The sequence below is a fragment of the Triplophysa rosa genome, unplaced genomic scaffold (assembly GCF_024868665.1).
Source record: "Triplophysa rosa unplaced genomic scaffold, Trosa_1v2 scaffold28_ERROPOS1528291, whole genome shotgun sequence".
Taxonomy (NCBI): domain Eukaryota; kingdom Metazoa; phylum Chordata; class Actinopteri; order Cypriniformes; family Nemacheilidae; genus Triplophysa; species Triplophysa rosa.
The window spans coordinates 54695-78982 of NW_026634304.1; the positions used below are offsets into that span (position 1 = coordinate 54695).

General features: G+C 39.3%; 2 protein-coding genes across 4 annotated transcripts in view; both read left to right on the plus strand.

The window, feature by feature from the left end:
* Nucleotides 1-317: 317 nt before the first annotated feature.
* Nucleotides 318-19604, plus strand: LOC130550327 (interferon-induced GTP-binding protein Mx-like). The gene is made up of 7 exons (XM_057327767.1): nt 318-652; nt 1244-1440; nt 1587-1783; nt 1988-2125; nt 8596-8750; nt 13064-13202; nt 19472-19604. Exons 2-7 carry the CDS (start codon nt 1334-1336, stop codon nt 19498-19500), a joined length of 765 nt encoding a protein of 254 aa, XP_057183750.1. The 5' UTR covers nt 318-652; nt 1244-1333; the 3' UTR covers nt 19501-19604.
* Nucleotides 19605-22470: 2866 nt separating this feature from the next.
* The window catches only part of LOC130550326 (interferon-induced GTP-binding protein Mx-like), a 33969-nt gene continuing 32151 nt past the window's right edge, over nt 22471-24288 (plus strand). For all 3 annotated transcript variants that reach the window (XM_057327765.1, XM_057327766.1, XM_057327764.1), the window contains exon 1: nt 22471-22690. In XM_057327765.1, coding sequence (XP_057183748.1) covers nt 22486-22690 — 205 coding nt within the window. In that variant the 5' untranslated portion in view covers nt 22471-22485. The remainder of the gene's footprint in view (nt 22691-24288) is intronic.

Sequence of the window (24288 nt, forward strand, 5' to 3'; positions counted from 1 at the left end):
AATGTAGGACAGCAAATTCTTCTTTTGTGCATTCTTCTTTTGTGTTCAACAGATTTTTTTTATAAAGTATTCAAAGAGTCAATGGGTGTTAAGATCTGTTTGTTTATAAGCATTCTTCCAAATATCTTTATCTGTGTTCATCAGAACAAAGACATTTATACACATTTGGAACAACTCGAAGGTGAGGAAATGATAAAAGAATTTTAATTTTTGGGTGAAGTATCACTATAAGGTAACATTTCAGCATTGAACAAACAAACAGCGACTGGGAAGCGTGGCATCGTGTGATCATGTTTATGTATGTGCTAAAATCCATTATCAGTGAAACACAGCCCAGGCCTGAGCCTGCTGATGTCAAACCACTTCTTTTATAGCCTCCCTTTTACAGGAAGACAAAAGTGAAATTAAAACATTCCAACATTCAGCTGACAAAGCTGTCACTCCTAAAACACAGTACAATCATATAGCGCTTTACATGGAAGGGGGGAATCTCCTCAACCACCACCAATGTGCAGCATCCACCTGGATTTGTAAGGCCAAGAGCCACTATAGGGAGCCAATGTAACTTAGTGAAGAGAGGATTGACGTGCTGCATTCTGGATCATCTGAGAGAACACACAAAAGCATACATGGGAACATAAGTACAGTACAGGTACTGGCAATGATTTATAAATAGGCCATTTGAGATTAACTTTGATGCTGTCTAAATATTTTACCATGTATCTGACATTTATGGTTTAAAAAGGCAGTGTTGGTTGCCAGAAATTCAAATAACTTTTTTACATTGTAGCTTAGTACACAAAGGCCGTCAAGCAACTAGAGGCACATGTATATTACTTTTGCTAAAAATAACTGTATGACTGGGAAAGTTGTGTGGACTGCATGGAGATGCATAATGCTTTGGTGTTATTTTTATTTTTTTGTTTTCTTTGACATTTTCAGGTTTTATTCACTGTGTATTTTCACTTTCATTCGTACTATGCGTGCGATAACATTTTACTGTATTGGGTTGATAAAAGATTAGTTGACTAGCCCTGACCTAACACTTTCCTTATTACTGTGAGTGTAATACACTTTAAACTCTACCATCTCAGAAACGCGAAGTACTTAACATTTTCACTTTTGTTATTACTGTGAGTGTAATACACTTTAAACTCTACCATCTCAGAAACGGAAAGTACCTAACATTTTCACTTTTGTTATTACTGTGGGTGTAGTTCACTATAAATTCTGTTTTCTGCAGAGGACTTTACACTGTGCGGGGGTTAAACCTAAATGATAAGAGGCATTCTTCAAATTGGGTCTTTTTATTTTACTTCTGTACAACCAAAGAATGGACAATAAAAAAAAATCTCAAGGCTTTCTTTCCTATTTATCACCTTTTGGATTTCCAGAAGAAGTTCATGATGAAGATGAAAGCAGTACTTTAAAAAAGAAAGGGTAAGACAAGAATAATTTTAGTTGTTTAGTCTAATATTATCTGCTTTGTAGTATATATTATAAATATGTATTTTACACTTATATGTTTCTTTATGTTTCTTTAAGTACAAACCCCCTTTTCAATATTTAAATTATGATCTTTACAGTAAGAAAACGAGCGGAGTATTTCATGATCATTTAGAGGAGAGAATACGTCCGTTCATTGATCTTATTGACACTCTGCGGTCAATTGGCGTTCAAAAGGAACTGGCACTGCCAACTATTGTAGTAATTGGAGACCAGAGTTCTGGAAAAAGTTCTGTTTTGGAAGCGCTGTCGGGAGTTTCGCTTCCTAGAGGGAGTGGTGAGAACAGTTTTTCTTTCTTGTATTTGTATATAAGCATAACATACATGTTTTTAAATACGTAGCTAAAATACAGTAGACAATCTACTGTATTTATTTAGTCAACATCCTACTCTAATACTTAATTATGTAAATTATATATTTAGATATAGTAATGTAAAGTAATCTTTCATTGATGTGATATTAGTTGAACTGTTTTTAAAGGAATTGTAACAAGATGCCCATTAGAACTGAAGTTGCGGCAGGTAAAGGGTGGAGTCAACTGGAGGGCATTTATATCTTACCGTGAAAAGAAGGTTGAAATTAAGGATCCCTCATCAGTTGAACAACTCATTTCAAATGGTAAGTAGTTTTCCCCCTGCTAAACACATGAAGTGGACTAAAACAAGAAGCTTGAGACAGGTTTCCCTGATATAGCAAGCAACCATTCAATCAATGCAAAAAATATTGATAAATAGATAAAGGTGATTCTGTCCCCCGCACTATTCGACACACCGCCGCCACCATTCCCGCCCGTGTTCTCTGGTTTGTTACATAGCATGATTGAACTAACATTCAGCCAATCACAAGTGAGTGTTATGAGGAAGACGTCTTTCGTGGACACGTATCTGTTTAAGCTTCAAACACATGGAAGGGGGAACAGCGCTTTGTTGTGGCGGCAACCATGGGCGTACATTTAATTGAACAGTAGGGAGGGACAATAAACATAAAATTTCTCAAGATACATTTTTGAAGGGGACACAAAGAATACAGTCAAAATTGTACTTATAAAGATATGTGAACACAGAGGAAAGCCTTGCTATTATCATGGACCCAAACAGTCAGTAACAGTGACAGATGCTTAAATTCTGTGTTAAGTACTCGTTGATGAGTCGCCAGAGTTTCAGTCAACTGAATGTTTAGCTTATCCTCCACGCACACACTGCACAAAATAGATGCTGAGAAGACGACCTTTTCTAACTGAATGAAAGCTTTGCACCTTCATTTAAAGTGAAAAAATAGCCTTCTTACTGGAGTTCAACAGCCACTGATGAACTTAGCCGCATACCTGACTTATGTGTAGCGCAGTTGAGATGAACGGGGAGAGCAGGCAGTGGGCCAAACCACTGTGAGGAAGGGGAGGGGGAACTCAACTGTTTCTAAACTTGAAATGCATTTTTTGCGTTTAAATTTTTTTTCTATTTACACAACTATTTTAGGTATACGTAAATATATTTTTCACAATATCGCAGTTATGAATATAACTTGTAGCAAAAAACTGCGATGGATGGTGTTATAATTATTGTTGTGTCTGAGAGAACAGTCCCTCTTAAGATGTTACCGGATAGAACACGGCAAGAAACAATATCGTCAGCACAAATATATATTTATTGTACACAGCAGTTCAAAACACGTGTGGCCATTCTAACCACCGGAACACACACACCTCGTGCTATTCTAGACTTCCTTTTTTATATCGGTTGACAGAGGCGGAACATCCCCTAGTTGCTCCAATCAGACACCTTAACATAACCGTGAACCAATAACATGTTTAAGTCTGATAACTGACATATCATTACTTGGTTACAATATTATTTTACTTTGGTGTACGACACCACAATTATATTGCCATTTGTATCGTTATTGCAACAAATACCAGAAAATATTGTGATGGAGTTTTAGGGCCATATCGCCCATCCATACTGATAACAAGCTATTAACCTGATCGCTCGTGTTGGCTATGTATAGAGTTAAAACCCTGTTTGAAATCTCATGTACAAGGCGCTATTATTTAGTTAGGAATTACTCCTCTGCTTTTGTTGATCCCAGTCAATGCGCCTGTTGTCATAAAATATCATACTGCATCACTAGATGAGTGTTTTTAAGAAATGTGAACATGTTTACAACATCAGAAGTCAGCTATTAGCTACAGGCTAATTCCCAAAATGATTTTATACACATAATGCACTACTCTCATCTCAAAATTAGGTATTAATACCCTTAAGATTTAAATAATCCCTATTTTTCTTAGTTCTCTGTGATGTGGAAATTAGTGAGATAATGTAAGTTTGTGTTTTGATGACCGAACGACTGGCATCTCGCTACAAATCCATGCAGTGTAATGCTTTGCTCTAGACTCCTATCCCTCCCAACCTCGTTTTGAAATCATCATGGCGGCAGATTTAAGGTGTCACGAATCGTGGGGAGAGAACCCAGATGCAGGCAGCGGTAAGAGGTAACAAAAAGGATTTATTAAAACATAAAACAAAGATCCACAATGGGGTTAAAATAACAAAACAGAATAACAGTACAACAGAACGAAGACTCACTAAAACTGGACTAAACTAGGAAACACTTGACATTAACTAAACTAAACACTCACTCAGATACTTGACTTGACAAGGAGCAGAATGACACAACTTCAAACCTGAGGCACAGGAACACCAACAAAACGAACGCGCACAGGACAATCGACACAGGACAATTTAAAGAGGAGACTAAAAAAGGAAGATAACAATGGGCAGGTGTGGGTAATGAGACACAGGTGGAAAGCTATACGAGGTACGAGAGGGGCAGGGCCAAAGACAAGACCGGAGGGAACGCATATCAAGTCATAATTGACAATAATATGTTTCTCTCCACACAAAACCTAAGGCTTTGTCATGACTCTGCCACAACACCAAGAAAAACATGACAAGATGAGGCAGAGTCGTGACATAAGGTCTGCCACATTGTGAGTAATTATTCATTTGTAATGGTATACATTTTATACAAAAATAAAGATGAGTTAATGTATTTTTAACATTTGCAGACATGTGTATGCAGGTTATGAAACAATAAAAAGTATTTCATTCAAATATTCTATTTTTGTCACGGTCTGTCCCGTGGTCTGAACAAAAAACCCAAGAGCAGAGGAATTCAAGTAACAGTTTATTGAAAACAATCAAGTAATAGCCCCACGGCTGCAACACCCTAGGCTGTGTCCAGGGAATGAATAAACAAAAATCCACAGCAACAGAAGTAGCGAGCAGAGTCCGCAACGCAGTCTAATGTGGGGCAAGCAAGTCCAGTCAGGCCCGGTCCGCAAACAGGATACCTCTGGCAAGCTGAGCAGAAAACACAGTGAGAGACGAGCAAGACTGACTAGAAAGCGACCAAGTTCTACTTTGGTAAACCAACACTGGCACCAAATGAAGCACACTGCAGATAGATAAAGGGTGAGAACTTAGCAGAGGATGAATAACAGGTGAGAGTAACGAGCAGCTGGCTATTTTGCCAAAGACAATCAGCTGTGCTGGAGAAGCGCAAAGAGAGAGTAATCAAAAAAGAGATAGAAAGAGAAAATGGGGAAGAAAAAACAAAAACAAATCTCAAACCCGGGTCCTGACAATTTTATTTATATAGCAGCACTTTTTACAATGTTCAGTCCCCACAGGATTTTCCAGAGATTTTTTGTGATTTCTGCTGACAAAATTGCTTAATTTTGCTGCGGCTTCATTCAGTTCATTTCATTTATTCATTTCGCAGACGCTTTAATCCAAAGCGATTTACAAGTAGGAGAGTATGGAGCCAGAAATATGACAAAACAATCTGAATTTGAATCTGAATTTGAATCTGAATTTCTGCGTTTTGAATTTTTCTATATTAAATTTAAGAAATTTCAAATTCAGAACTATATTGAATGTCAGGAAATATTCAATTTTGTGCAATTACACTTATCTAAAATTCAGATTTACAAAATTCAAATTCAGAACTATATTGAATGTCAGGAAATATTCAATTTTGTGCAATTACACTTATCTAAAATTCAGATTTACAAAATTCAAATTCAGATTGTTTTGTCATATTTCTGGCTCCATAGGAGAGCATATAATTTTTTTTTAGATTCAGCCAAAAAATAAGCGTAATGGCTAATGCTAACGACTTCAGCGGAATGAAGGAAAGGACACCAGAGGCTAGTTTTTTTAAATAGATAGCAATGGATGGACCCTACTATCTCCGTTCTATAGTATTTCTGCTTGATATTTAGAGCAGGTTTTGACGGAATGCGTGATGTGATGATGTCACTTGGCGCGTCTTTGGCCAAATTATGCAAAAAATCTTCGACAATCTCTAAATTTTGCAAGTTGCAGCAAATTTTGCAGAGTTTGTTTGATTTTTGCGTTAAATTCTGCGATCGCAAAATCCTGCAGGGACTGCATGTTGAATTGTTTCAAAGCAGCTTCACAAGAAGAAAAACTAAAAGAAAAACGCAGAAAAATGTAGAATACAATGGTATTATAGAAAGAGTAAGATCATTCTAATGTTCAATGTTAATGGAATTTATAGAACTCTGAGTTAATCTAATATCAGCAGTCTCCCGGTGAGCAAACCAACACAGCCCAGTGGCAAGGAACCAATACTCCAATGATGAATAAATGGAGAAAAAAAACCTTGGGAGAAACCAGACTCTTTTTTAAATATGTTTTTACATCAATGCACAACATCTGTTGAGTAACTTGAACATAAGACATTTTCAATTTTGTACAATTTAACAAATCCATTCAAACAAAGTAAAAATGAAACCACAAACACATATACATATAAGCATTAAAATATATATTAATAAGAAAAATAGATATACTATTGTTTACATTATATGAAAGACATTGTTATATTTCCTTAAAAAAGATGTAAATTTGTTTATTATTAATCGTGTTAAGTGAATTAATTAAATGTTTAACTTCACATACAAATTCTATAAAAGTAGGAATTTTTTTAAAGGAATCTTTGCTTGTTCAAATGAATATTTGCCACAAGAATAAAAAGTGTCATGATTCTGCCTCCTTGGTCATGGTTTTCTAGTCTAGTGGCAGGATCGTGGCAGATCCCTCATGTTTAGTGTAGAGAGACTATGAGAGACATGACATTGTTTGTTTTGACCTGCCATGCTCTCTCTCTGGTCTCGTCTTTGGCCCCACCCCCTCGTTCTCTCTTCAGCTTTCCCTGAGTGTTTCATTACCTTTAAGGTCGCAGACTTAAAAACGAGGACTTGGTTTTCAAAGCACGCAGCCTCAGAAGTCCAAGAAACGAAGTGAAATGAGATGGTCTAGCCTCGCAGAGGATTTCCTAATTGCGTGATTTGCGTCACCTGCTGCATGGTGACAGCAGGACACAGCAACGTTTCTGACTTTTTTAAACGTATACGGAGCCAGAAAAAATATATTTTATTTTCGAGAATATGACACGTTTATGTAAATTAAAACAGCCCAACAGTATATTAAATGAACCAATCTTACAAATTTAAAACACAATAATGCACCAATAATGTTAATGAACATCATATATAATATTAAAACACTGAAACAGACTGTTTTTGTGAATTACATATTTTTATTTAACTAAAGTTTTGAATGATTATTTAAAATTGTCAAGCCTTTACAGGCGCGCAATGAATCTCGGGATAGCCGAGGCTGTGAAGGATACATTCGTTCTATCCTTAAAAACAGATGGAAATAAGGTCGCATTTTGGGGCTGCATTTGAAGCAACCTTCGGGACAGCCTACCAGCCTTCAGTCGCGCTGCTGTGACGCAATCGGTCTTAAAATGCAGCCTTCAAAGAACGCAGCCCCCGAATTGGGACACAGGTTTAGTTGTAATATATGGTCATGCGTAGGACCTATGCCGTAGGCTGTATGGAGTTCTGCATAGCCTGACGTGCACCTCTCCAAAAATGTAACAATGCGTCAAATCAATGCGGGCGCTACGCAGACCGTAACCATTGTGATTGGTCTGTTTGAACCCCCCCTCAGGTAAAAAAAAAACTCTGCGATAGCATCATGTTTACTCAAACGCATTTCCGAATGAATTGTCTCTAAGTAAATAATTTGTTCTTCTGTATTTAAAGAGTACATAACTGGGGATTTTTAAGGTCCTACTTTGATTTATGGAGTGTCCAACAACAAGTTTATGTACATAGAAGGTGTAAAAACACTATTATTTCATAATAATGGGAAGTTATTCTTACCTTACTTCTTGACTGACTCTCAAATGATTCGTTCCGTGATTCATCTGTCTAATCCCCTCCTTTCCGCTAGCCTAGTTTGATCTGATTGGTCTGATGGTCTAGTCAGCTGTGATTGGTCTACAGCGAATGAGGTTCACGAGCTACAGTGTTTGAGGGAGAAGAGTGAAGTTTTCGTGGGCAGTCCTCGCAAAACGTAGGCGGGGACTATATGTAGTGATGTAAATTTGCGGCGGTTCTCGAATCGGACTAGGGACGACTTGTTTGCGTGATTCAGAGTCGACTCCCTTTTTTTCAAAGACAATAACTTTGTTATTCATTCTCCTTCGGATTTACAACTTGGCAGACTGCTTACATTCACACACGGCAACATTACACACTGCATGAAATGTCATTTACATGATCTCATGTTATGTACTCTTTAACATCTCAAGCTGCAACAAAAGTGACTGTTTACTTGCTGCTATCACTGCTAATGCTTCTCAAACGAGCTGCTTCTTCTTTGGCTCATGTCTTGGTTACACAAGCAACACACGCGTGGACACTGACGCCTAGTGGTCATTGCCTGTCAACGCGGACAACGATGCACAAGCAAAAATGAAAACCGGCGCGTTGTCTACAGCGTAGGTCCTATACACGACCATAACTTGCCCTTAATTAGCATAACTGCTGTTCATTACTTTTAAGCATGAGATAATAATTAGCATTTGATGTGTTAATATTGTTCTTCATTTTATAATAGTAAATAATAATTATTATTTACTAACTTATTCCAAAACTCAATGACTTTCCTCCGTTACAAAATGTATGTTTATTTGTGTTATTACAGCCCAAAATGAGCTGGCAGGGAAAGGGGTTGGAATCTGTGATGAGCCTATTACTTTAACGGTTATGTCACCAAATGTGTGTGACCTTACGCTGATCGATTTACCAGGAATTGCCAGAGTCCCAGTTCAAGGACAGCCAGATGATATTGGAAATCAGGTTAGTGCTAAATGCCAACAGGGCCACTGTTGGAAGTTTGCCTAGGTCAAGTGTGATTCCATATGTCGACTTGATCAATGTATGTTATGTCCAATTGATGACTTGGGTGTCTAGGGTTGAAGTTTGAAATGACTATGTAGCAAAAACAGGTAAATTTTATTCCTAGGATCAATGCTCAATATGGTCAGCACTCATAAAGAAATATACGTTTTTTTTCAATTTATTTTTTGTTAATTTAGCCACTGTGCTAAATAAAAACCTAGGGTTGTGCTGGTTTTCTTCTATTAGTGATGAAAAGTATGCGGATCTAGAAGTTTTTAGGGCTTTCCTGTATTTTCGAATACTTTCCTTCCATGCTGTACGATATACCTCTTTCTTCAAGATGCGCTCCAGCCTGAGTGTGTTCATTATACTACGGTGTTGGGCTGCTATGTTCAATCTTCTTTAAGCTCAGAGGAGCAACTGTGTCTAGCGTTTCCGAGAAGGTGGAGGTAAAAATTTTCAATGGTAATCTCAAGATCTTCAACGTTAATACTTATACTAAAGATTTATACTAGAGATTAGATACCAAAACGATCTACTATTCCTTCAAGCACAGCATGACTGAGCAAACGAAAGAGGATACTACATCTACATCTTCAACCTACAGTTTCCAATCCAACCATAGCCACCAGCCCACGCTCTGCCGCAGCAGCTCGGAGTCCTCGCCCCGGGACAGCACGCCAAATACGCATACTATCCGTCCCAACTTATGATCTGTGAGGCGAACTCGTGAAATTATGTTTTATTAACAAGGTTGGGGAGGAGCACGTACAGATTACTAACTCGGCTGGCTTTCGATTACCAATCACAGCAATCAATTAACGCGGTTGGCCAGCAATCACAGCAATCATCCTATAAGCCCTATAAATAGTCAAGCTGTCTTGCCTCCATTCTCCCGAATGTCTCGCAACATCCCTCCTCCACCCTGACTCCACACCACGAGCACGTTTGACCTCAGCACCGGGGGGGATGGGGTTGGATATGCTCCGGGTTCAGGCACACACTGGGCCCGGAGCCCTCTCCCAGGCCAAAGGGCAGGTGCTCTGAGTTCGGGGGGAGAATCACAGAGCTCGGAGCCCTCGCCCCGGGACAGCACGCCAAATACACATACTATCCGTCCCAACTAATTATCTGTGAGGCGAACTCGTGAATGTTGTGTTTATAATGGGGTTTATTGTTTTTGTTGAGTCGCAAAGAGACGAGGGCCAAAGCTATCGCGTTATTTATTATGTTACCATTCCATTTACCATTTAGAATTACATTAATCTCATTACTTTGTGCAATTGTTTTGTATACACAACTCTGGAAAGTAAATTATCACTTGTACCTCTAATCAGAAATCCTAGGATTTATTTATTAATAATTCGATGCCAGGTCAGGGTTACACACACATTTTCTGTCATGGTAGGACCCCCTGAAGTAGCCTTGGCCACCCCATATATAAAACTCTTGCTCCGCCACTGTTTATTCAATGAAAAAATCTAGTCTTTAAGCTAAAAAACTCACATTTCCCAATCAAGGTCAAGTTTATTTTATTTTACAATAATAAAGTAAAACCAAGTAATTCAGAAATTCATCTTATGAAATCAACATGTCAAAAAAATCTCACGTATATTATATACATTTTCTTTCTTTTATAAACAAGTCATCAGCATATCACAAATAGCAATCAAATATATTATTGATATTTTTTGTATAGAAGTTTTTCCAGCCAAGGTCATGTTAATTGTGTTTTACAAAAATGAAAAAAAAAGTCGTCAGCATATAAATAACAAAAAAATATATTATACTGTATATGCATTTCATTTTGATTGAACAATTAAAATGTGCTCAAAATCGATTTAATACATTTCTGCTTTACTGTGAGTGATGTTTCTCGGAACCTTTGTTCACATTTATTTGTACGTTGACGTAAATCGTACATCCTGTTAAATCTTTGTCGCTTTTTGTTGCTTTTCTGGTGCGGTTTCCATTTGATGTGATGCCAGGACTCCAGCATTTTCTACTTTGTAGTGATGGTCTCCAGTACGATTTCAGTGAGCTTTCTGACCTTTAAAAATTATTTAAATCAGGACGCGCATATTACACCTTTTTTCATTGTATGAGTTAAACAGATCAGAAACATACCTGTGTCCACTGACGGTGATGATCTCCCTCGCTTGGAGCCCTGCATCAGACAGTTTTAGGATTGCAGTGGCCCTGATGCTGTAGTTTGTGTAGGATGATCGCGTTCCGGCTTCTTTGCACATTCTCTGGAGCATTTGGGACAACTGATTTACACCCAAAGGAACAGTGCTGTACCAGATGTTGTCATCAGCATCAAATCTTCTCTTAGCGTGCAGGTAATGTGCTTTTGCGTCAGGTGGAATTTTGTTAAGATATTTCTCCAGTGAATAAACTGGACACAAGAGGTTACCGGGCTCTTCAAACATAGCACCACTTCGATTTTCCCTGTCGACCTCCAGTGGGTTTTTGTGTTTTTTTGTTTCCTCATTAAAAGTCATTGTGAACTATTTTGTACCATTTTCGTCTCTTTAGTTCAAATGAGTCTGGCTCAAGCTGTCGATTACCCTCCTTTCCTCTTCGTGCAAAGTGCAGCTGAATGTCATACCACACATTATTTAATAGACCTTTTGGATTGCCAGGGTCAAGTGCAGTAGATCGCTTTAGTATTATCTGGTCTTTAAATGAAATCGGTGGGTAGTGTGATGTTCTGTCCGTAAAGGATTGTCGAATCTGTTTAACAACTCCTTTGAAAACGTTGTTAGCGGACATGAACTCTGAGTCCTGCATTACATTTTATGCACGGCTAAGAGGTGGTTCGTTAATGTGGCGATTAAGCACTGACCGAAGACTTAAAAAACTGCTGATACCATACTGCTCACCCTTACAGTTCCGGATGGAGCCATAAAAGTCCCGCAAAACTGAATTCATCTGTGATTTGTTGATGTGTTTGAGGTCAATATCGAGCTGTTTTTCAGCTAGCCTCGATTTAAAACAATTCACAGCCCACACCGTTTGCCGCACAGCGTTATTTTCATGTCGGGTTTTTTCTAATTCGTCCAAATCTGCAGGTGTAATGGCTGCACTTCTTGCAATGTGACCTGTTAATGTCTTTTTTTCAGCCTCTTCTTCATCTGATGAGCTTTCATAGTTGATATCAAATGATATATTGTTGAAGAAGGTATCGTTTGCCATGTCTCTTTAGCTTAGCTACGAGTAGACTAATTAGCTTTGCGGCGGAGTGATACAAACACTCAGTGAAGCGGTTCAATGGTCAGTTCCCGTGATGATCCTGGTGGAATATCTCACGGCTATCAGCCAATCAGATTTGAGAACCAGAGAGAACTATATAATAACTAAGTCTCTTTATTTATCTATTAACTACTCATTAACAGCTGCAAAAAAATAATTATGTCAAAAAACTGGTTATATATAATCTCGATTACTATTAAAATGACTATTTTAAAACTTCAAAAAACTTTCCAAAATCTGTATGAGCCCTGGTGGAGTGTATCGAGAACAGACATACTACACATCATACGTCCAACTCGTTTTTTGACAAGTTGACCATGTTAAGCATGAGAAGCCATAATTTGCTCTGTATTTTGTGTGACTTAAATTGGTGTGGTTTCTCTTTGCATAATCGGTGCTATCGTACAAGCCCGTTCCTCATGTAGGTCGCCTAAGTCTCTTGTTTGATTTAATTTTCTGATTTTTAGTTATTGTGTGTTTTGTTTTCTTTGATTTATGTCCTTAGCATATTCATCTTGGGTTTTAACTGATTTCTTGGCCAAATCATTTTAACCTGAATAAAAAGAGTAATTATTTTTGTATGGGAACTCAAGCCTCTTGCCTTTCCTTTTTTTGATTTGAGTAGACGTGTGTTCTTCCTTGGGATGTTTTCCATAATTTACTTAGGGATTGAACCCATGATCTTGGTGTTGTTAATGCCATGCTCTAACCACTGAGCTACTCTTGTAACCCTCGTTTCATTAAGGGAACTCTTAACCCTACGACTAAGGGTTTTCTTAACTTAATGGTTTTCATGCAACCAGGCACAGGTTCCTACCTAATATTAACATCTGCACTTGACTAAATATTTATCACTGTATTGTTTTGCCCTGTAAAGCCAGCTGTGATGTGAGAGTGCGAGGGTTGCTGAATAACAGTTCACCCAAGTGAACACATTGCTGTTGAGAGCTGCTGTCTTTATTAGCATGTGGTTTGCTTTATTTACCTGACCTGATAAATTTCTTTGTATTTTCTAGATCAAAATTCTTATCTTCAAATATATTGAGAAGACTGAAACTTTAAACATGGTAGTGGTGCCATGTAACATTGACATTGCAACAACAGAAGCACTAAAAATGGCACAAGAAGTAGATCCTGATGGTAAAAGAACCGTAGGTAAGTAATTGTTAATCACCATGTGCCAAAATGCTTGTACATTTAATAAATAATAAAACTCAAAGCATGTTAGCATCATGTTAAAACAGGGGTGGGAAATCCTGGTCCTGGATGGCCACTATCCTGCAGCGTTTAGCTCCAAGAGGTGCAGAGGTGGTTCAGTTTAGTTCCGGGGTGGGGCCTAATAGGTTGGAGGCAAACCGTGCAAGAGTACGGAACTGCAAGTCAACTTTTATTTATACTTAAAGGGGTAATATGGCGCAAATACGTGTTTTTCTGTGTCTTTGGTGTGTTATAAGTTGCCCATGCATGTATTAGACACGTAAAATTGCAAAAATTAAAGTGTCGGAACAAAAGATGCATTCTATCTAAAAGCAAATGCGAACCCAGACTTGCCTGAAACGCCTCGTGTAACCACACCCCGGCGAATGTACGTCACTTCGTAACATGATTTGACTAAGACCGCCCAAATCTAAATGCAAGTGAGGTGGGCGTACTTGTAAATCTTATTGTATCGTCACCGCCGCAGCCATGTTGCGCAGACGCTGTGTGTTTCGTTGCGAAAAAAAAGACTCTTTGTTTGCCCTGCCAAAAGATGAGACAACTAAAAACGAATGGTTACATTTGCAAATGCAGACACGCACGCAACATGAAAAAAGACAACATAAGTCCTAATAATCAGTAATAATGTTCCAACTAGAGGCAACAAATGTTGTGTTTATAATGTCTTTTTATATTTAGTATTTATTTTGGGTTTATTGTCTTTGCTGAGTCACGACGAGACGTGGCGTAACGCTGGTTGATCAAGAAGGGCCAAAGCGCTCGCGTTATTTATTATGTTACCATTCCCTGCTGTAATGCGAGCTTGTTTCTATCTCACACAAACTCTGTATGATGTATATGGTTGTTTGTTTATAGTCTTTATAACGTCATATATAAAAGGTAAAACAGTTAGCTATAGTTTTTAACTATTTAACATAATATATATTTTTAATAAAACCTTACCAATCCTTTACATCCTGCTCAAGTCGCGCTGGCAAAGTTAATGTATCGACTTGATCATCTTCATTTTCCGGATCAGATTCGGGCTCGAATTGATATAAGGAAGTACCGATGATATTTTATCACCTGTCAGGAGAATTGCTTTGGAACCTGATGTTCCAAATATGGTAAGAGGCGTTACATTTTCCGTGAAACGCTTGCAGTATTCGACCAATCACTATGTACTGGTTAATTGGCCATTCATTGCACACCTCACTTTTCAAAGCCATGAGCTTTGTAAAAAATCTGTGCGTTTCAGAGAGGCGGGGCAAAGAGGAGATACAAACATGCACGGTACGTGGAAAATACAGCGTTTTTGAACCTTAAATCATGTATACACATTACATTACATCTAAAACAAACAATAATATTAGTTTTAGCCGTGTCATTTGAACCCTTTAATAAACATAATTTTTATAGTGCGTTTTACTATTTGAATTGCATCAAAGCAGCTGTACAAGTAAAACACACAAAAAAACATGTTAAAATGTCAATGTAGCGAGGAAGGCGGGGCGAGAGCCGTGGGGCGGGTAAGGCGGGTCCGGCGGCGTAAGTGGCAACGAGTGTCAGCTGTGCGACCGCCGGTCCCAGCATGCCTCATGGGGGAGCTCGGGAGCATAAAAGGACGAGCGACCGGACCATCGAGAGAGAGGACCCGGGCCCGGAAGTTGAGTTTGTTTATGTTCGTGTGGCCGGCAGTCGACCGTGAGGTGGCTGCCGGCCTGTTATTTGGTGAATTATTGTTTGTTTATTTTGATTAAAAGTTTATTAAATGTTCGCCGGTTCCCGCCTCCTTCCTTCCGTTTTATTGAGCTTTGTTACAGTCAAATTAATTGGAGGGAAAAAAAAACAAATTTCTCTAATCAAACACACCTGTTTTAACGTATCAGCTCATTAGTAAAGACTCTAAGACCTCAGAAGAGTGTGTCAGATTAGAGCAGGGGTTCTTATGCAACATAACAGTTCCAGACACCTTGGATTTGGGATATTTCTGACATCTGAATTTAGTATTATTAAAATTATTTGGTAACCTTGACAAATCTGTTTTTATTAACATTTCACTAGTTCTCCTCACAGATAATTAAGGTGGGACGGATAGTATGCGTATTTGTCGTGCTGTCCCGGGGCGAGGGTTCCGAGCTCGGCAAATACTCCCGAGCTCGGAACGCCCGCCCCTTGACCAGGGAAAAGAGAGAACACTGCTGCGGCAGTATGTAAAGATAGAGAGAATAGGAATAGAACAGGCTTCTGCGGAAGCGGCACTGCTGCGGCAGTGAAAGGTGTAAAAGGGGTCTCTTAGGAGTGAAGGAAGTAAAAGCTGCGTCGGCCTCGAAGGAGAGGACTGGGCTTCTGTGAGGGCAGAAACTCTGCGATAGTGGGAAAAGATAGAAAGGCTCCTGCGGGAGTGGCGCTGCTGCGGCAGTTGGGAGAATGTGGTCTCCACTGCGGCAGAGCAATGATGGAAGCTCGGGCCCCTGCGGGGGCGGTCGCTGCGGCGGTACTGGCTTCGAGTTAGAAGGCGTCTGCTCTGGTAGAGCAAGTGATGGAAGCACGGGCCCCTGAGGGAGCGGTCGCTGCGGCGAAACTGGCTACATGTGGAAGTTGTGTCTGCTGCGGCAGAGCATGAGTTGGAAGCACGGGTCCCTGCAGGGGCGGTCGCTGAGGCGAAACTGGCTTCGTGTGTACAATTTTAACAATATTTCAAGTGTAATTTATGAGATTTGTTGTATTTTTAATCCAATCTTTCTTCGTAAAAGGCATAAAATTGATCATACCGATTTCAAATTTAGGGATACAATAGTTTATATATATATATATATACAACCAAACACTATTATAACATCTTAGTTAAAAATTTAATATACTTTATTTTGGCCAAAACAAAGTTTCGATCGCGGCACACACACTTTCAGTAGCGATGGTAATGTTTTGGTAGTGATCACAATATTTAATTTGCACAGCTGAATCAGACTTTCAACATNAGGGCAGGTGCTCTGAGTTCGGGGGGAGAATCACAGAGCTCGGAGCCCTCGCCCCGGGACAGCACGCCAAATACACATACTATCCGTCCCAACTAATTATCTGTGAGGCGAACTCGTGAATGTTGTGTTTATAATGGGGTTTATTGTTTTTGTTGAGTCGCAAAGAGACGAGGGCCAAAGCTATCGCGTTATTTATTATGTTACCATTCCATTTACCATTTAGAATTACATTAATCTCATTACTTTGTGCAATTGTTTTGTATACACAACTCTGGAAAGTAAATTATCACTTGTACCTCTAATCAGAAATCCTAGGATTTATTTATTAATAATTCGATGCCAGGTCAGGGTTACACACACATTTTCTGTCATGGTCTGTGGACCCCCTGAAGTAGCCTTGGCCACCCCATATATAAAACTCTAGCTCCGCCACTGTTTATTCAATGAAAAAATCTAGTCTTTAAGCTAAAAAACTCACATTTCCCAATCAAGGTCAAGTTTATTTTATTTTACAATAATAAAGTAAAACCAAGTAATTCAGAAATTCTTATGAAATCAACATGTCAAAAAAATCTCACGTATATTATATACATTTTCTTTCTTTTATAAACAAGTCATCAGCATATCACAAATAGCAATCAAATATATTATTGATATTTTTTGTATAGAAGTTTTTCCAGCCAAGGTCATGTTAATTGTGTTTTACAAAAATGAAAAAAAAAGTCGTCAGCATATAAATAACAAAAAAATATATTATACTGTATATGCATTTCATTTTGATTGAACAATTAAAATGTGCTCAAAATCGATTTAATACATTTCTGCTTTACTGTGAGTGATGTTTCTCGGAACCTTTGTTCACATTTATTTGTACGTTGACGTAAATCGTACATCCTGTTAAATCTTTGTCGCTTTTTGTTGCTTTTCTGGTGCGGTTTACATTTGATGTGATGCCAGGACTCCACTCCAGCATTTTCTACTCTGTAGTGATGGTCTCCAGTACGATTTCAGTGAGCTTTCTGACCTTTAAAAATTATTTAAATCAGGACGCGCATATTACACCTTTTTTCATTGTATGAGTTAAACAGATCAGAAACATACCTGTGTCCACTGACGGTGATGATCTCCCTCGCTTGGAGCCCTGCATCAGACAGTTTTAGGATTGCAGTGGCCTTGATGCTGTAGTTTGTGTAGGATGATCGCGTTCCGGCATCTTTGCACATTCTCTGGAGCATTTGGGACAACTGATTTACACCCAAAGGAACAGTGCTGTACCAGATGTTGTCATCAGCATCAAATCTTCTCTTAGCGTGCAGGTAATGTGCTTTTGCGTCAGGTGGAATTTTGTTAAGATATTTCTCCAGTGAATAAACTGGACACAAGAGGTTACCGGGCTCTTCAAACATAGCACCACTTCGATTTTCCCTGTCGACCTCCAGTGGGTTTTTGTGTTTTTTTGTTTCCTCATTAAAAGTCATTGTGAACTATTTTGTACCATTTTCGTCTCTTTAGTTCAAATGAGTCTGGCTCAAGCTGTCGATTACCCTCCTTTCCTCTTCGTGCAAAGTGCAGCTGAATGTCATACCACACATTATTTAATAGACCTTTTGGATTGCCAGGGTCAAGTGCAGTAGATTGCTTCAGTATTATCTGGTCTTCAAATGAAACCAGTGGGTAGTGTGATGTTCTGTCAGTAGAGGATCGTTGAATCTGTTTAACAACTCCTTTGAAAACGTTGTTAGCGGACATGAACTCTTGAGTCCTGCATTACATTTTATGCACGGCTAAGAGGTGGTTCGTTAATGTGGCGATTAAGCACTGACCGAAGACTTAAAAAACTGCTGATACCATACTGCTCACCCTTACAGTTCCGGATGGAGCCATAAAAGTCCCGCAAAACTGAATTCATCTGTGATTTGTTGATGTGTTTGAGGTCAATATCGAGCTGTTTTTCAGCTAGCCTCGATTTAAAACAATTCACAGCCCACACCGTTTGCCGCACAGCGTTATTTTCATGTCGGGTTTTTTCTAATTCGTCCAAATCTGCAGGTGTAATGGCTGCACTTCTTGCAATGTGACCTGTTAATGTCTTTTTTTCAGCCTCTTCTTCATCTGATGAGCTTTCATAGTTGATATCAAATGATATATTGTTGAAGAAGGTATCGTTTGCCATGTCTCTTTAGCTTAGCTACTAGTAGACTAATTAGCTTTGCGGCGGAGTGATACAAACACTCAGTGAAGCGGTTCAATGGTCAGTTCCCGTGATGATCCTGGTGGAATATCTCACGGCTATCAGCCAATCAGATTTGAGAACCAGAGAGAACTATATAATAACTAAGTCTCTTTATTTATCTATTAACTACTCATTAACAGCTGCAAAAAAATAATTATGTCAAAAAACTGGTTATATATAATCTCGATTACTATTAAAATGACTATTTTAAAACTTCAAAAAACTTTCCAAAATCTGTATGAGCCCTGGTGGAGTGTATCGAGAACAGACATACTACACATCATACGTCCAACTCGTTTTTTGACAAGTTGACCATGTTAAGCATGAGAAGCCATAATTTGCTCTGTATTTTGTGTGACTTAAATTGGTGTGGTTTCTCTTTGCATAATCGGTGCTATCGTACAAGCCCGTTCCTCATGTAGGTCGCCTAAGTCTCTTGTTTGATTTAATTTTCTGATTTTTAGTTATTGTGTGTTTTGTTTTCTTTGATTTATGTCCTTAGCATATTCATCTTGGGTTTTAACTGATTTCTTGGCCAAATCATTTTAACCTGAATAAAAAGAGTAATTATTTTTGTATGGGAACTCAAGCCTCTTGCCTTTCCTTTTTTTGATTTGAGTAGACGTGTGTTCTTCCTTGGGATGTTTTCCATAATTTACTTAGGGATTGAACCCATGATCTTGGTGTTGTTAATGCCATGCTCTAACCACTGAGCTACTCTTGTAACCCTCGTTTCAGTAAGGGAACTCTTAACCCTACGACTAAGGGTTTTCTTAACTTAATGGTTTTCATGCAACCAGGCACAGGTTCCTACCTAATATTAACATCTGCACTTGACTAAATATTTATCACTGTATTGTTTTGCCCTGTAAAGCCAGCTGTGATGTGAGAGTGCGAGGGTTGCTGAATAACAGTTCACCCAAGTGAACACATTGCTGTTGAGAGCTGCTGTCTTTATTAGCATGTGGTTTGCTTTATTTACCTGACCTGATAAATTTCTTTGTATTTTCTAGATCAAAATTCTTATCTTCAAATATATTGAGAAGACTGAAACTTTAAACATGGTAGTGGTGCCATGTAACATTGACATTGCAACAACAGAAGCACTAAAAATGGCACAAGAAGTAGATCCTGATGGTAAAAGAACCGTAGGTAAGTAATTGTTAATCACCATGTGCCAAAATGCTTGTACATTTAATAAATAATAAAACTCAAAGCATGTTAGCATCATGTTAAAACAGGGGTGGGAAATCCTGGTCCTGGATGGCCACTATCCTGCAGCGTTTAGCTCCAAGAGGTGCAGAGGTGGTTCAGTTTAGTTCCGGGGTGGGGCCTAATAGGTTGGAGGCAAACCGTGCAAGAGTACGGAACTGCAAGTCAACTTTTATTTATACTTAAAGGGGTAATATGGCGCAAATACGTGTTTTTCTGTGTCTTTGGTGTGTTATAAGTTGCCCATGCATGTATTAGACACGTAAAATTGCAAAAATTAAAGTGTCGGAACAAAAGATGCATTCTATCTAAAAGCAAATGCGAACCCAGACTTGCCTGAAACGCCTCGTGTAACCACACCCCGGCGAATGTACGTCACTTCGTAACATGATTTGACTAAGACCGCCCAAATCTAAATGCAAGTGAGGTGGGCGTACTTGTAAATCTTATTGTATCGTCACCGCCGCAGCCATGTTGCGCAGACGCTGTGTGTTTCGTTGCGAAAAAAAAGACTCTTTGTTTGCCCTGCCAAAAGATGAGACAACTAAAAACGAATGGTTACATTTGCAAATGCAGACACGCACGCAACATGAAAAAAGACAACATAAGTCCTAATAATCAGTAATAATGTTCCAACTAGAGGCAACAAATGTTGTGTTTATAATGTCTTTTTATATTTAGTATTTATTTTGGGTTTATTGTCTTTGCTGAGTCACGACGAGACGTGGCGTAACGCTGGTTGATCAAGAAGGGCCAAAGCGCTCGCGTTATTTATTATGTTACCATTCCCTGCTGTAATGCGAGCTTGTTTCTATCTCACACAAACTCTGTATGATGTATATGGTTGTTTGTTTATAGTCTTTATAACGTCATATATAAAAGGTAAAACAGTTAGCTATAGTTTTTAACTATTTAACATAATATATATTTTTAATAAAACCTTACCAATCCTTTACATCCTGCGCAAGTCGCGCTGGCAAAGTTTATGTATCGACTTGATCATCTTCATTTTCCGGATCAGATTCGGGCTCGAATTGATATAAGGAAGTACTGATGATATTTTATCACCTGTCAGGAGAATTGCTTTGGAACCTGATGTTCCAAATATGGTAAGAGGCGTTACATTTTCCGTGAAACGCTTGCAGTATTCTATCAATCACTATGTACTGGTTAATTGGCCATTCATTGCACACCTCACTTTTCAAAGCCATGAGCTTTGTAAAAAATCTGTGCGTTTCAGAGAGGCATTGCAAAGAGGGGATACAAACATGCACGGTACGTGGAAAATACAGCGTTTTTGAACCTTAAATCATGTATACACATTGCATTACATCTAAATCAAACAATAATATTAGTTTTAGCTTTAATAAACATAATTTTTATAGCGCGTTTTACTATTTGAATTGCATCAAAGCAGCTGTACAAGTAAAACACACAAAAAAACATGTTAAAATGTCAAATTAATTGGAGGGAAAAAAAAACAAATTTCTCTAATCAAACACACCTGTTTTAACTTATCAGCTCATTAGTAAAGACTCCAAGACCTCAGAAGAGTGTGTCAGATTAGAGCAGGGGTTCTTATGCAACATAACAGTTCCAGACACCTCGGATTTGGGATATTTCTGACATCTGAATTTAGTATTATTAAAATTATTTGGTAACCTTGACAAATCTGTTTTTATTAACATTTCACGAGTTCTCCTCACAGATAATTAAGGTGGGACGGATAGTATGCGTATTTGTCGTGCTGTCCCGGGGCGAGGGTTCCGAGCTCGGCAAATACTCTCGAGCTCGGAACGCCCGCCCCTTGACCGGGGAAAAGGTCCTGGGCCCGGAGTGAGCCCTGACCCGGGCTATCCCCAAGAAAGCAAGTGTGCTGGACAGCCGCCGGAACAACGTATATCCCCCCCAAAAAACTGGCTTGAGAAGGTGAGGCTGGCCTAGCTTGGAAAGGGTTGCTTGTGCGTGTTCTGGTGGGAGTTAGTGAGCTGGAAGAAAAAGGGGCTGAGAGGCTCTTAGGGAGCAGGCACTGCTGTGGCCATGCTGAAATTAAAGAGACTTGAGAAGCGAAGTGGAGAAGCTGAAGGGGCCTCAAAGGAGGACTAGACTCCACTAGAGCGGACACTGCTGCGGCACTATGAAAAGATAGCGAATAGGAATAGAACAGGCTTCTGCGGAAGCGGCACTGCTGCGGCAGTGAAAGGTGTAAAAGGGGTCTCTTAGGAGTGAAGGAAATAAAAGCTGCGGCGGCCTCGAAGGAGAGGACTGGGCTTCTGTGAGGGCAGAAACTCTGCGATAGTGGGAAAAGATAGAAAGGCTCCTGCGGGAGCGGCGCTGCTGCGGCAGTTGGGAGAATGTGGTCTCCGCTGCGGCAGAGCAATGATGGAAGCACGGGCCCCTGCGGGGGCGGTCGCTGCGCCGATACTGGCTACATGTGGAAGTTGTGTCTGCTACGGCAGAGCATGAGTTGGAAGCACGGGCCCCTGCAGGGGCGGTCGCTGAGGTGAAACTGGCTTCGTGTGGGAGTTGTGTCTGCTGCGGCAGAGCACGAGTTGGAAGCACGGGCCCCTGCAGGGGCGGTCGCTGAGGCGAAACTGGCTTCGTGTGGGAGTTGTGTCTGCTGCGGCAGAGCATGAGTTGGAAGCACGGGCCCCTGCAGGGGCGGTCGCTGAGGCGAGACTGGCTTCGTGTGGGAGTTGTGTCTGCTGCGGCAGAGCATGAGTTGGAAGCACGGGCCCCTGCGGGGGCGGTCGCTGAGGCGAAACTGGCTTCATGTGGGAGTTGTGTCTGCTGCGGCAAAGCATGAGTTGGAAGCATGGGCCCGTGCGGGGGCGGTCACTGTGGCGATGTTGGCTTCGAAGTTGGAAGGCGTCTGCTGTGGCAGAGCAGGTGGTGTAAGCAGTTGGAATCACGGGTCCCTGCGGGGGTGGTGGTTGCTAGAACAAGGGTGCATTCAGTTACTGTATGGATTGGGCTGTTTTCACTATCGGACATCTTTCTAAAAAATCTGGGAGAAGAAGGTAAGGCGTCTTTACTATTTATAGGCGGTTGCTAAGATTGGTTGATTGATTATCGAATGCCAGCCGTGTTAACTATATGCTCGTGTTCCTCCCGAACCTTGTTTATAAAACATCATTAAAAGTGCACCATTCCAAAAATAATTTCAGGGTTGAGGTGGGAAATATCCTAATCTGCAGCATTAATCCTGGTCCTCGCGACCCCCCGCTCTGCATATTTTGCATGTTTCTCTTATCCCTTCAGAGCTCTGTTCAATACGACTGTAAATGCGCTGCAAAGTGGACATCACCGGATATTCTGCCATGATTCCAGCTTGAAAGAAGCGTATATGTTTAATTCGAAGGGCATTAAAGCACACAAGACGTGACTGCTACTTAGATCAGATCTCATTATTATGGAAAAATAACCCTTCACATTTCTGTAGTAAGTTTAGTCTTCATGTGAAGATGCCGTAGGCAGTGGTGTAGCTCAAATCCGTGTTCAGAAGTAAAATAAACTTCAGCTGATTTAGAGAGCAGTGAACACTGTGTAGGGACCATATCAATCGGAATGCAGTTCATTCATGGAGCTCTCTTCTTACGAGCTGGTGATTAAAATCAGGTGTGTTAAACAAGAGAGAGACGCAAAATATGCCGAGCGGGGGGTCGTGAGGACCAGGATTAATGCTGCATTCCAGACTACTTGGATTTCGGATATTATGCTATATCCTATAAATATATATAAATATCCTACCTCCGACCTCATTGCATTCTAGTCAATCACTCGTCACATTCGCATGTTTACCACATGATGTCACAGGGCCATTCTACAGAATTGGTGCAATATATATATATATATATATGTATATATATGTTTTTTTTATGGATGCAAATTGTATTGTATCAAAGGTACACATTTCTAGTTATTGTGGTGTTCATTTTCATATTGTAATTTCAGAAAGTTTGGGAAAATTGTTCCTCTCCCCAAATTTTGTCACTACCGAAACACAATAATATATAATTTAATAAGAAGGATTATATTTACATATTAAGATTTTGTTTAAATCTATTTGCTATTTTAAAAAAAAATTCACATGTAAATTAATACCGGTTACAATTTTAACAATATTTCAAGTGTAATTTATGAGATTTGTTGTATTTTTAATCCAATCTTTCTTTGTAAAATGAATAAAATTGATCATACCGATTTCAAATTTAGGGATTCAATAGTTTATATACCTGTATATATATATATTCAACCAAACACTATTATAACATCTTAGTTAAAAATTTAATATACTTTATTTTGGCCAAAACAAAGTTTCGATCGCGGCACACACAATTTCAGTAGCAATGGTAATGTTTTGGTAGTGATCACAATATTTAATTTGCACAGCTGAATCAGACTTTCAACATTTTATGTTAATACAAATAACTTACTACATTGCACATACGCAGCCAGCACATATAGCAGACACACATCTGACAGTAAAAATCTAATATAAAACCTACAGCTCACATACTATATCACTCCTAAAACATACTAAAATACTAATGATTTGCATAACTGTACAGAGTTTTGTTTATTTCCCCAAATAAACAATTCTTCATTTTGTCATTAC

Excerpts from the sequence above, each read along its gene's own strand:
- LOC130550327 (XM_057327767.1), top strand. The coding sequence starts at position 1,334 with ATGGACAATAAAAAAAAATCTCAAGGCTTTCTTTCCTATTTATCACCT. Across the intron at positions 1,784-1,987 it reads TTCGCTTCCTAGAGGGAGTG|GAATTGTAACAAGATGCCCA; the intron begins GTGAGAACAGTT and ends CTGTTTTTAAAG. Across the intron at positions 13,203-19,471 it reads TGATGGTAAAAGAACCGTAG|ATCAAAATTCTTATCTTCAA; the intron begins GTAAGTAATTGT and ends TGTATTTTCTAG.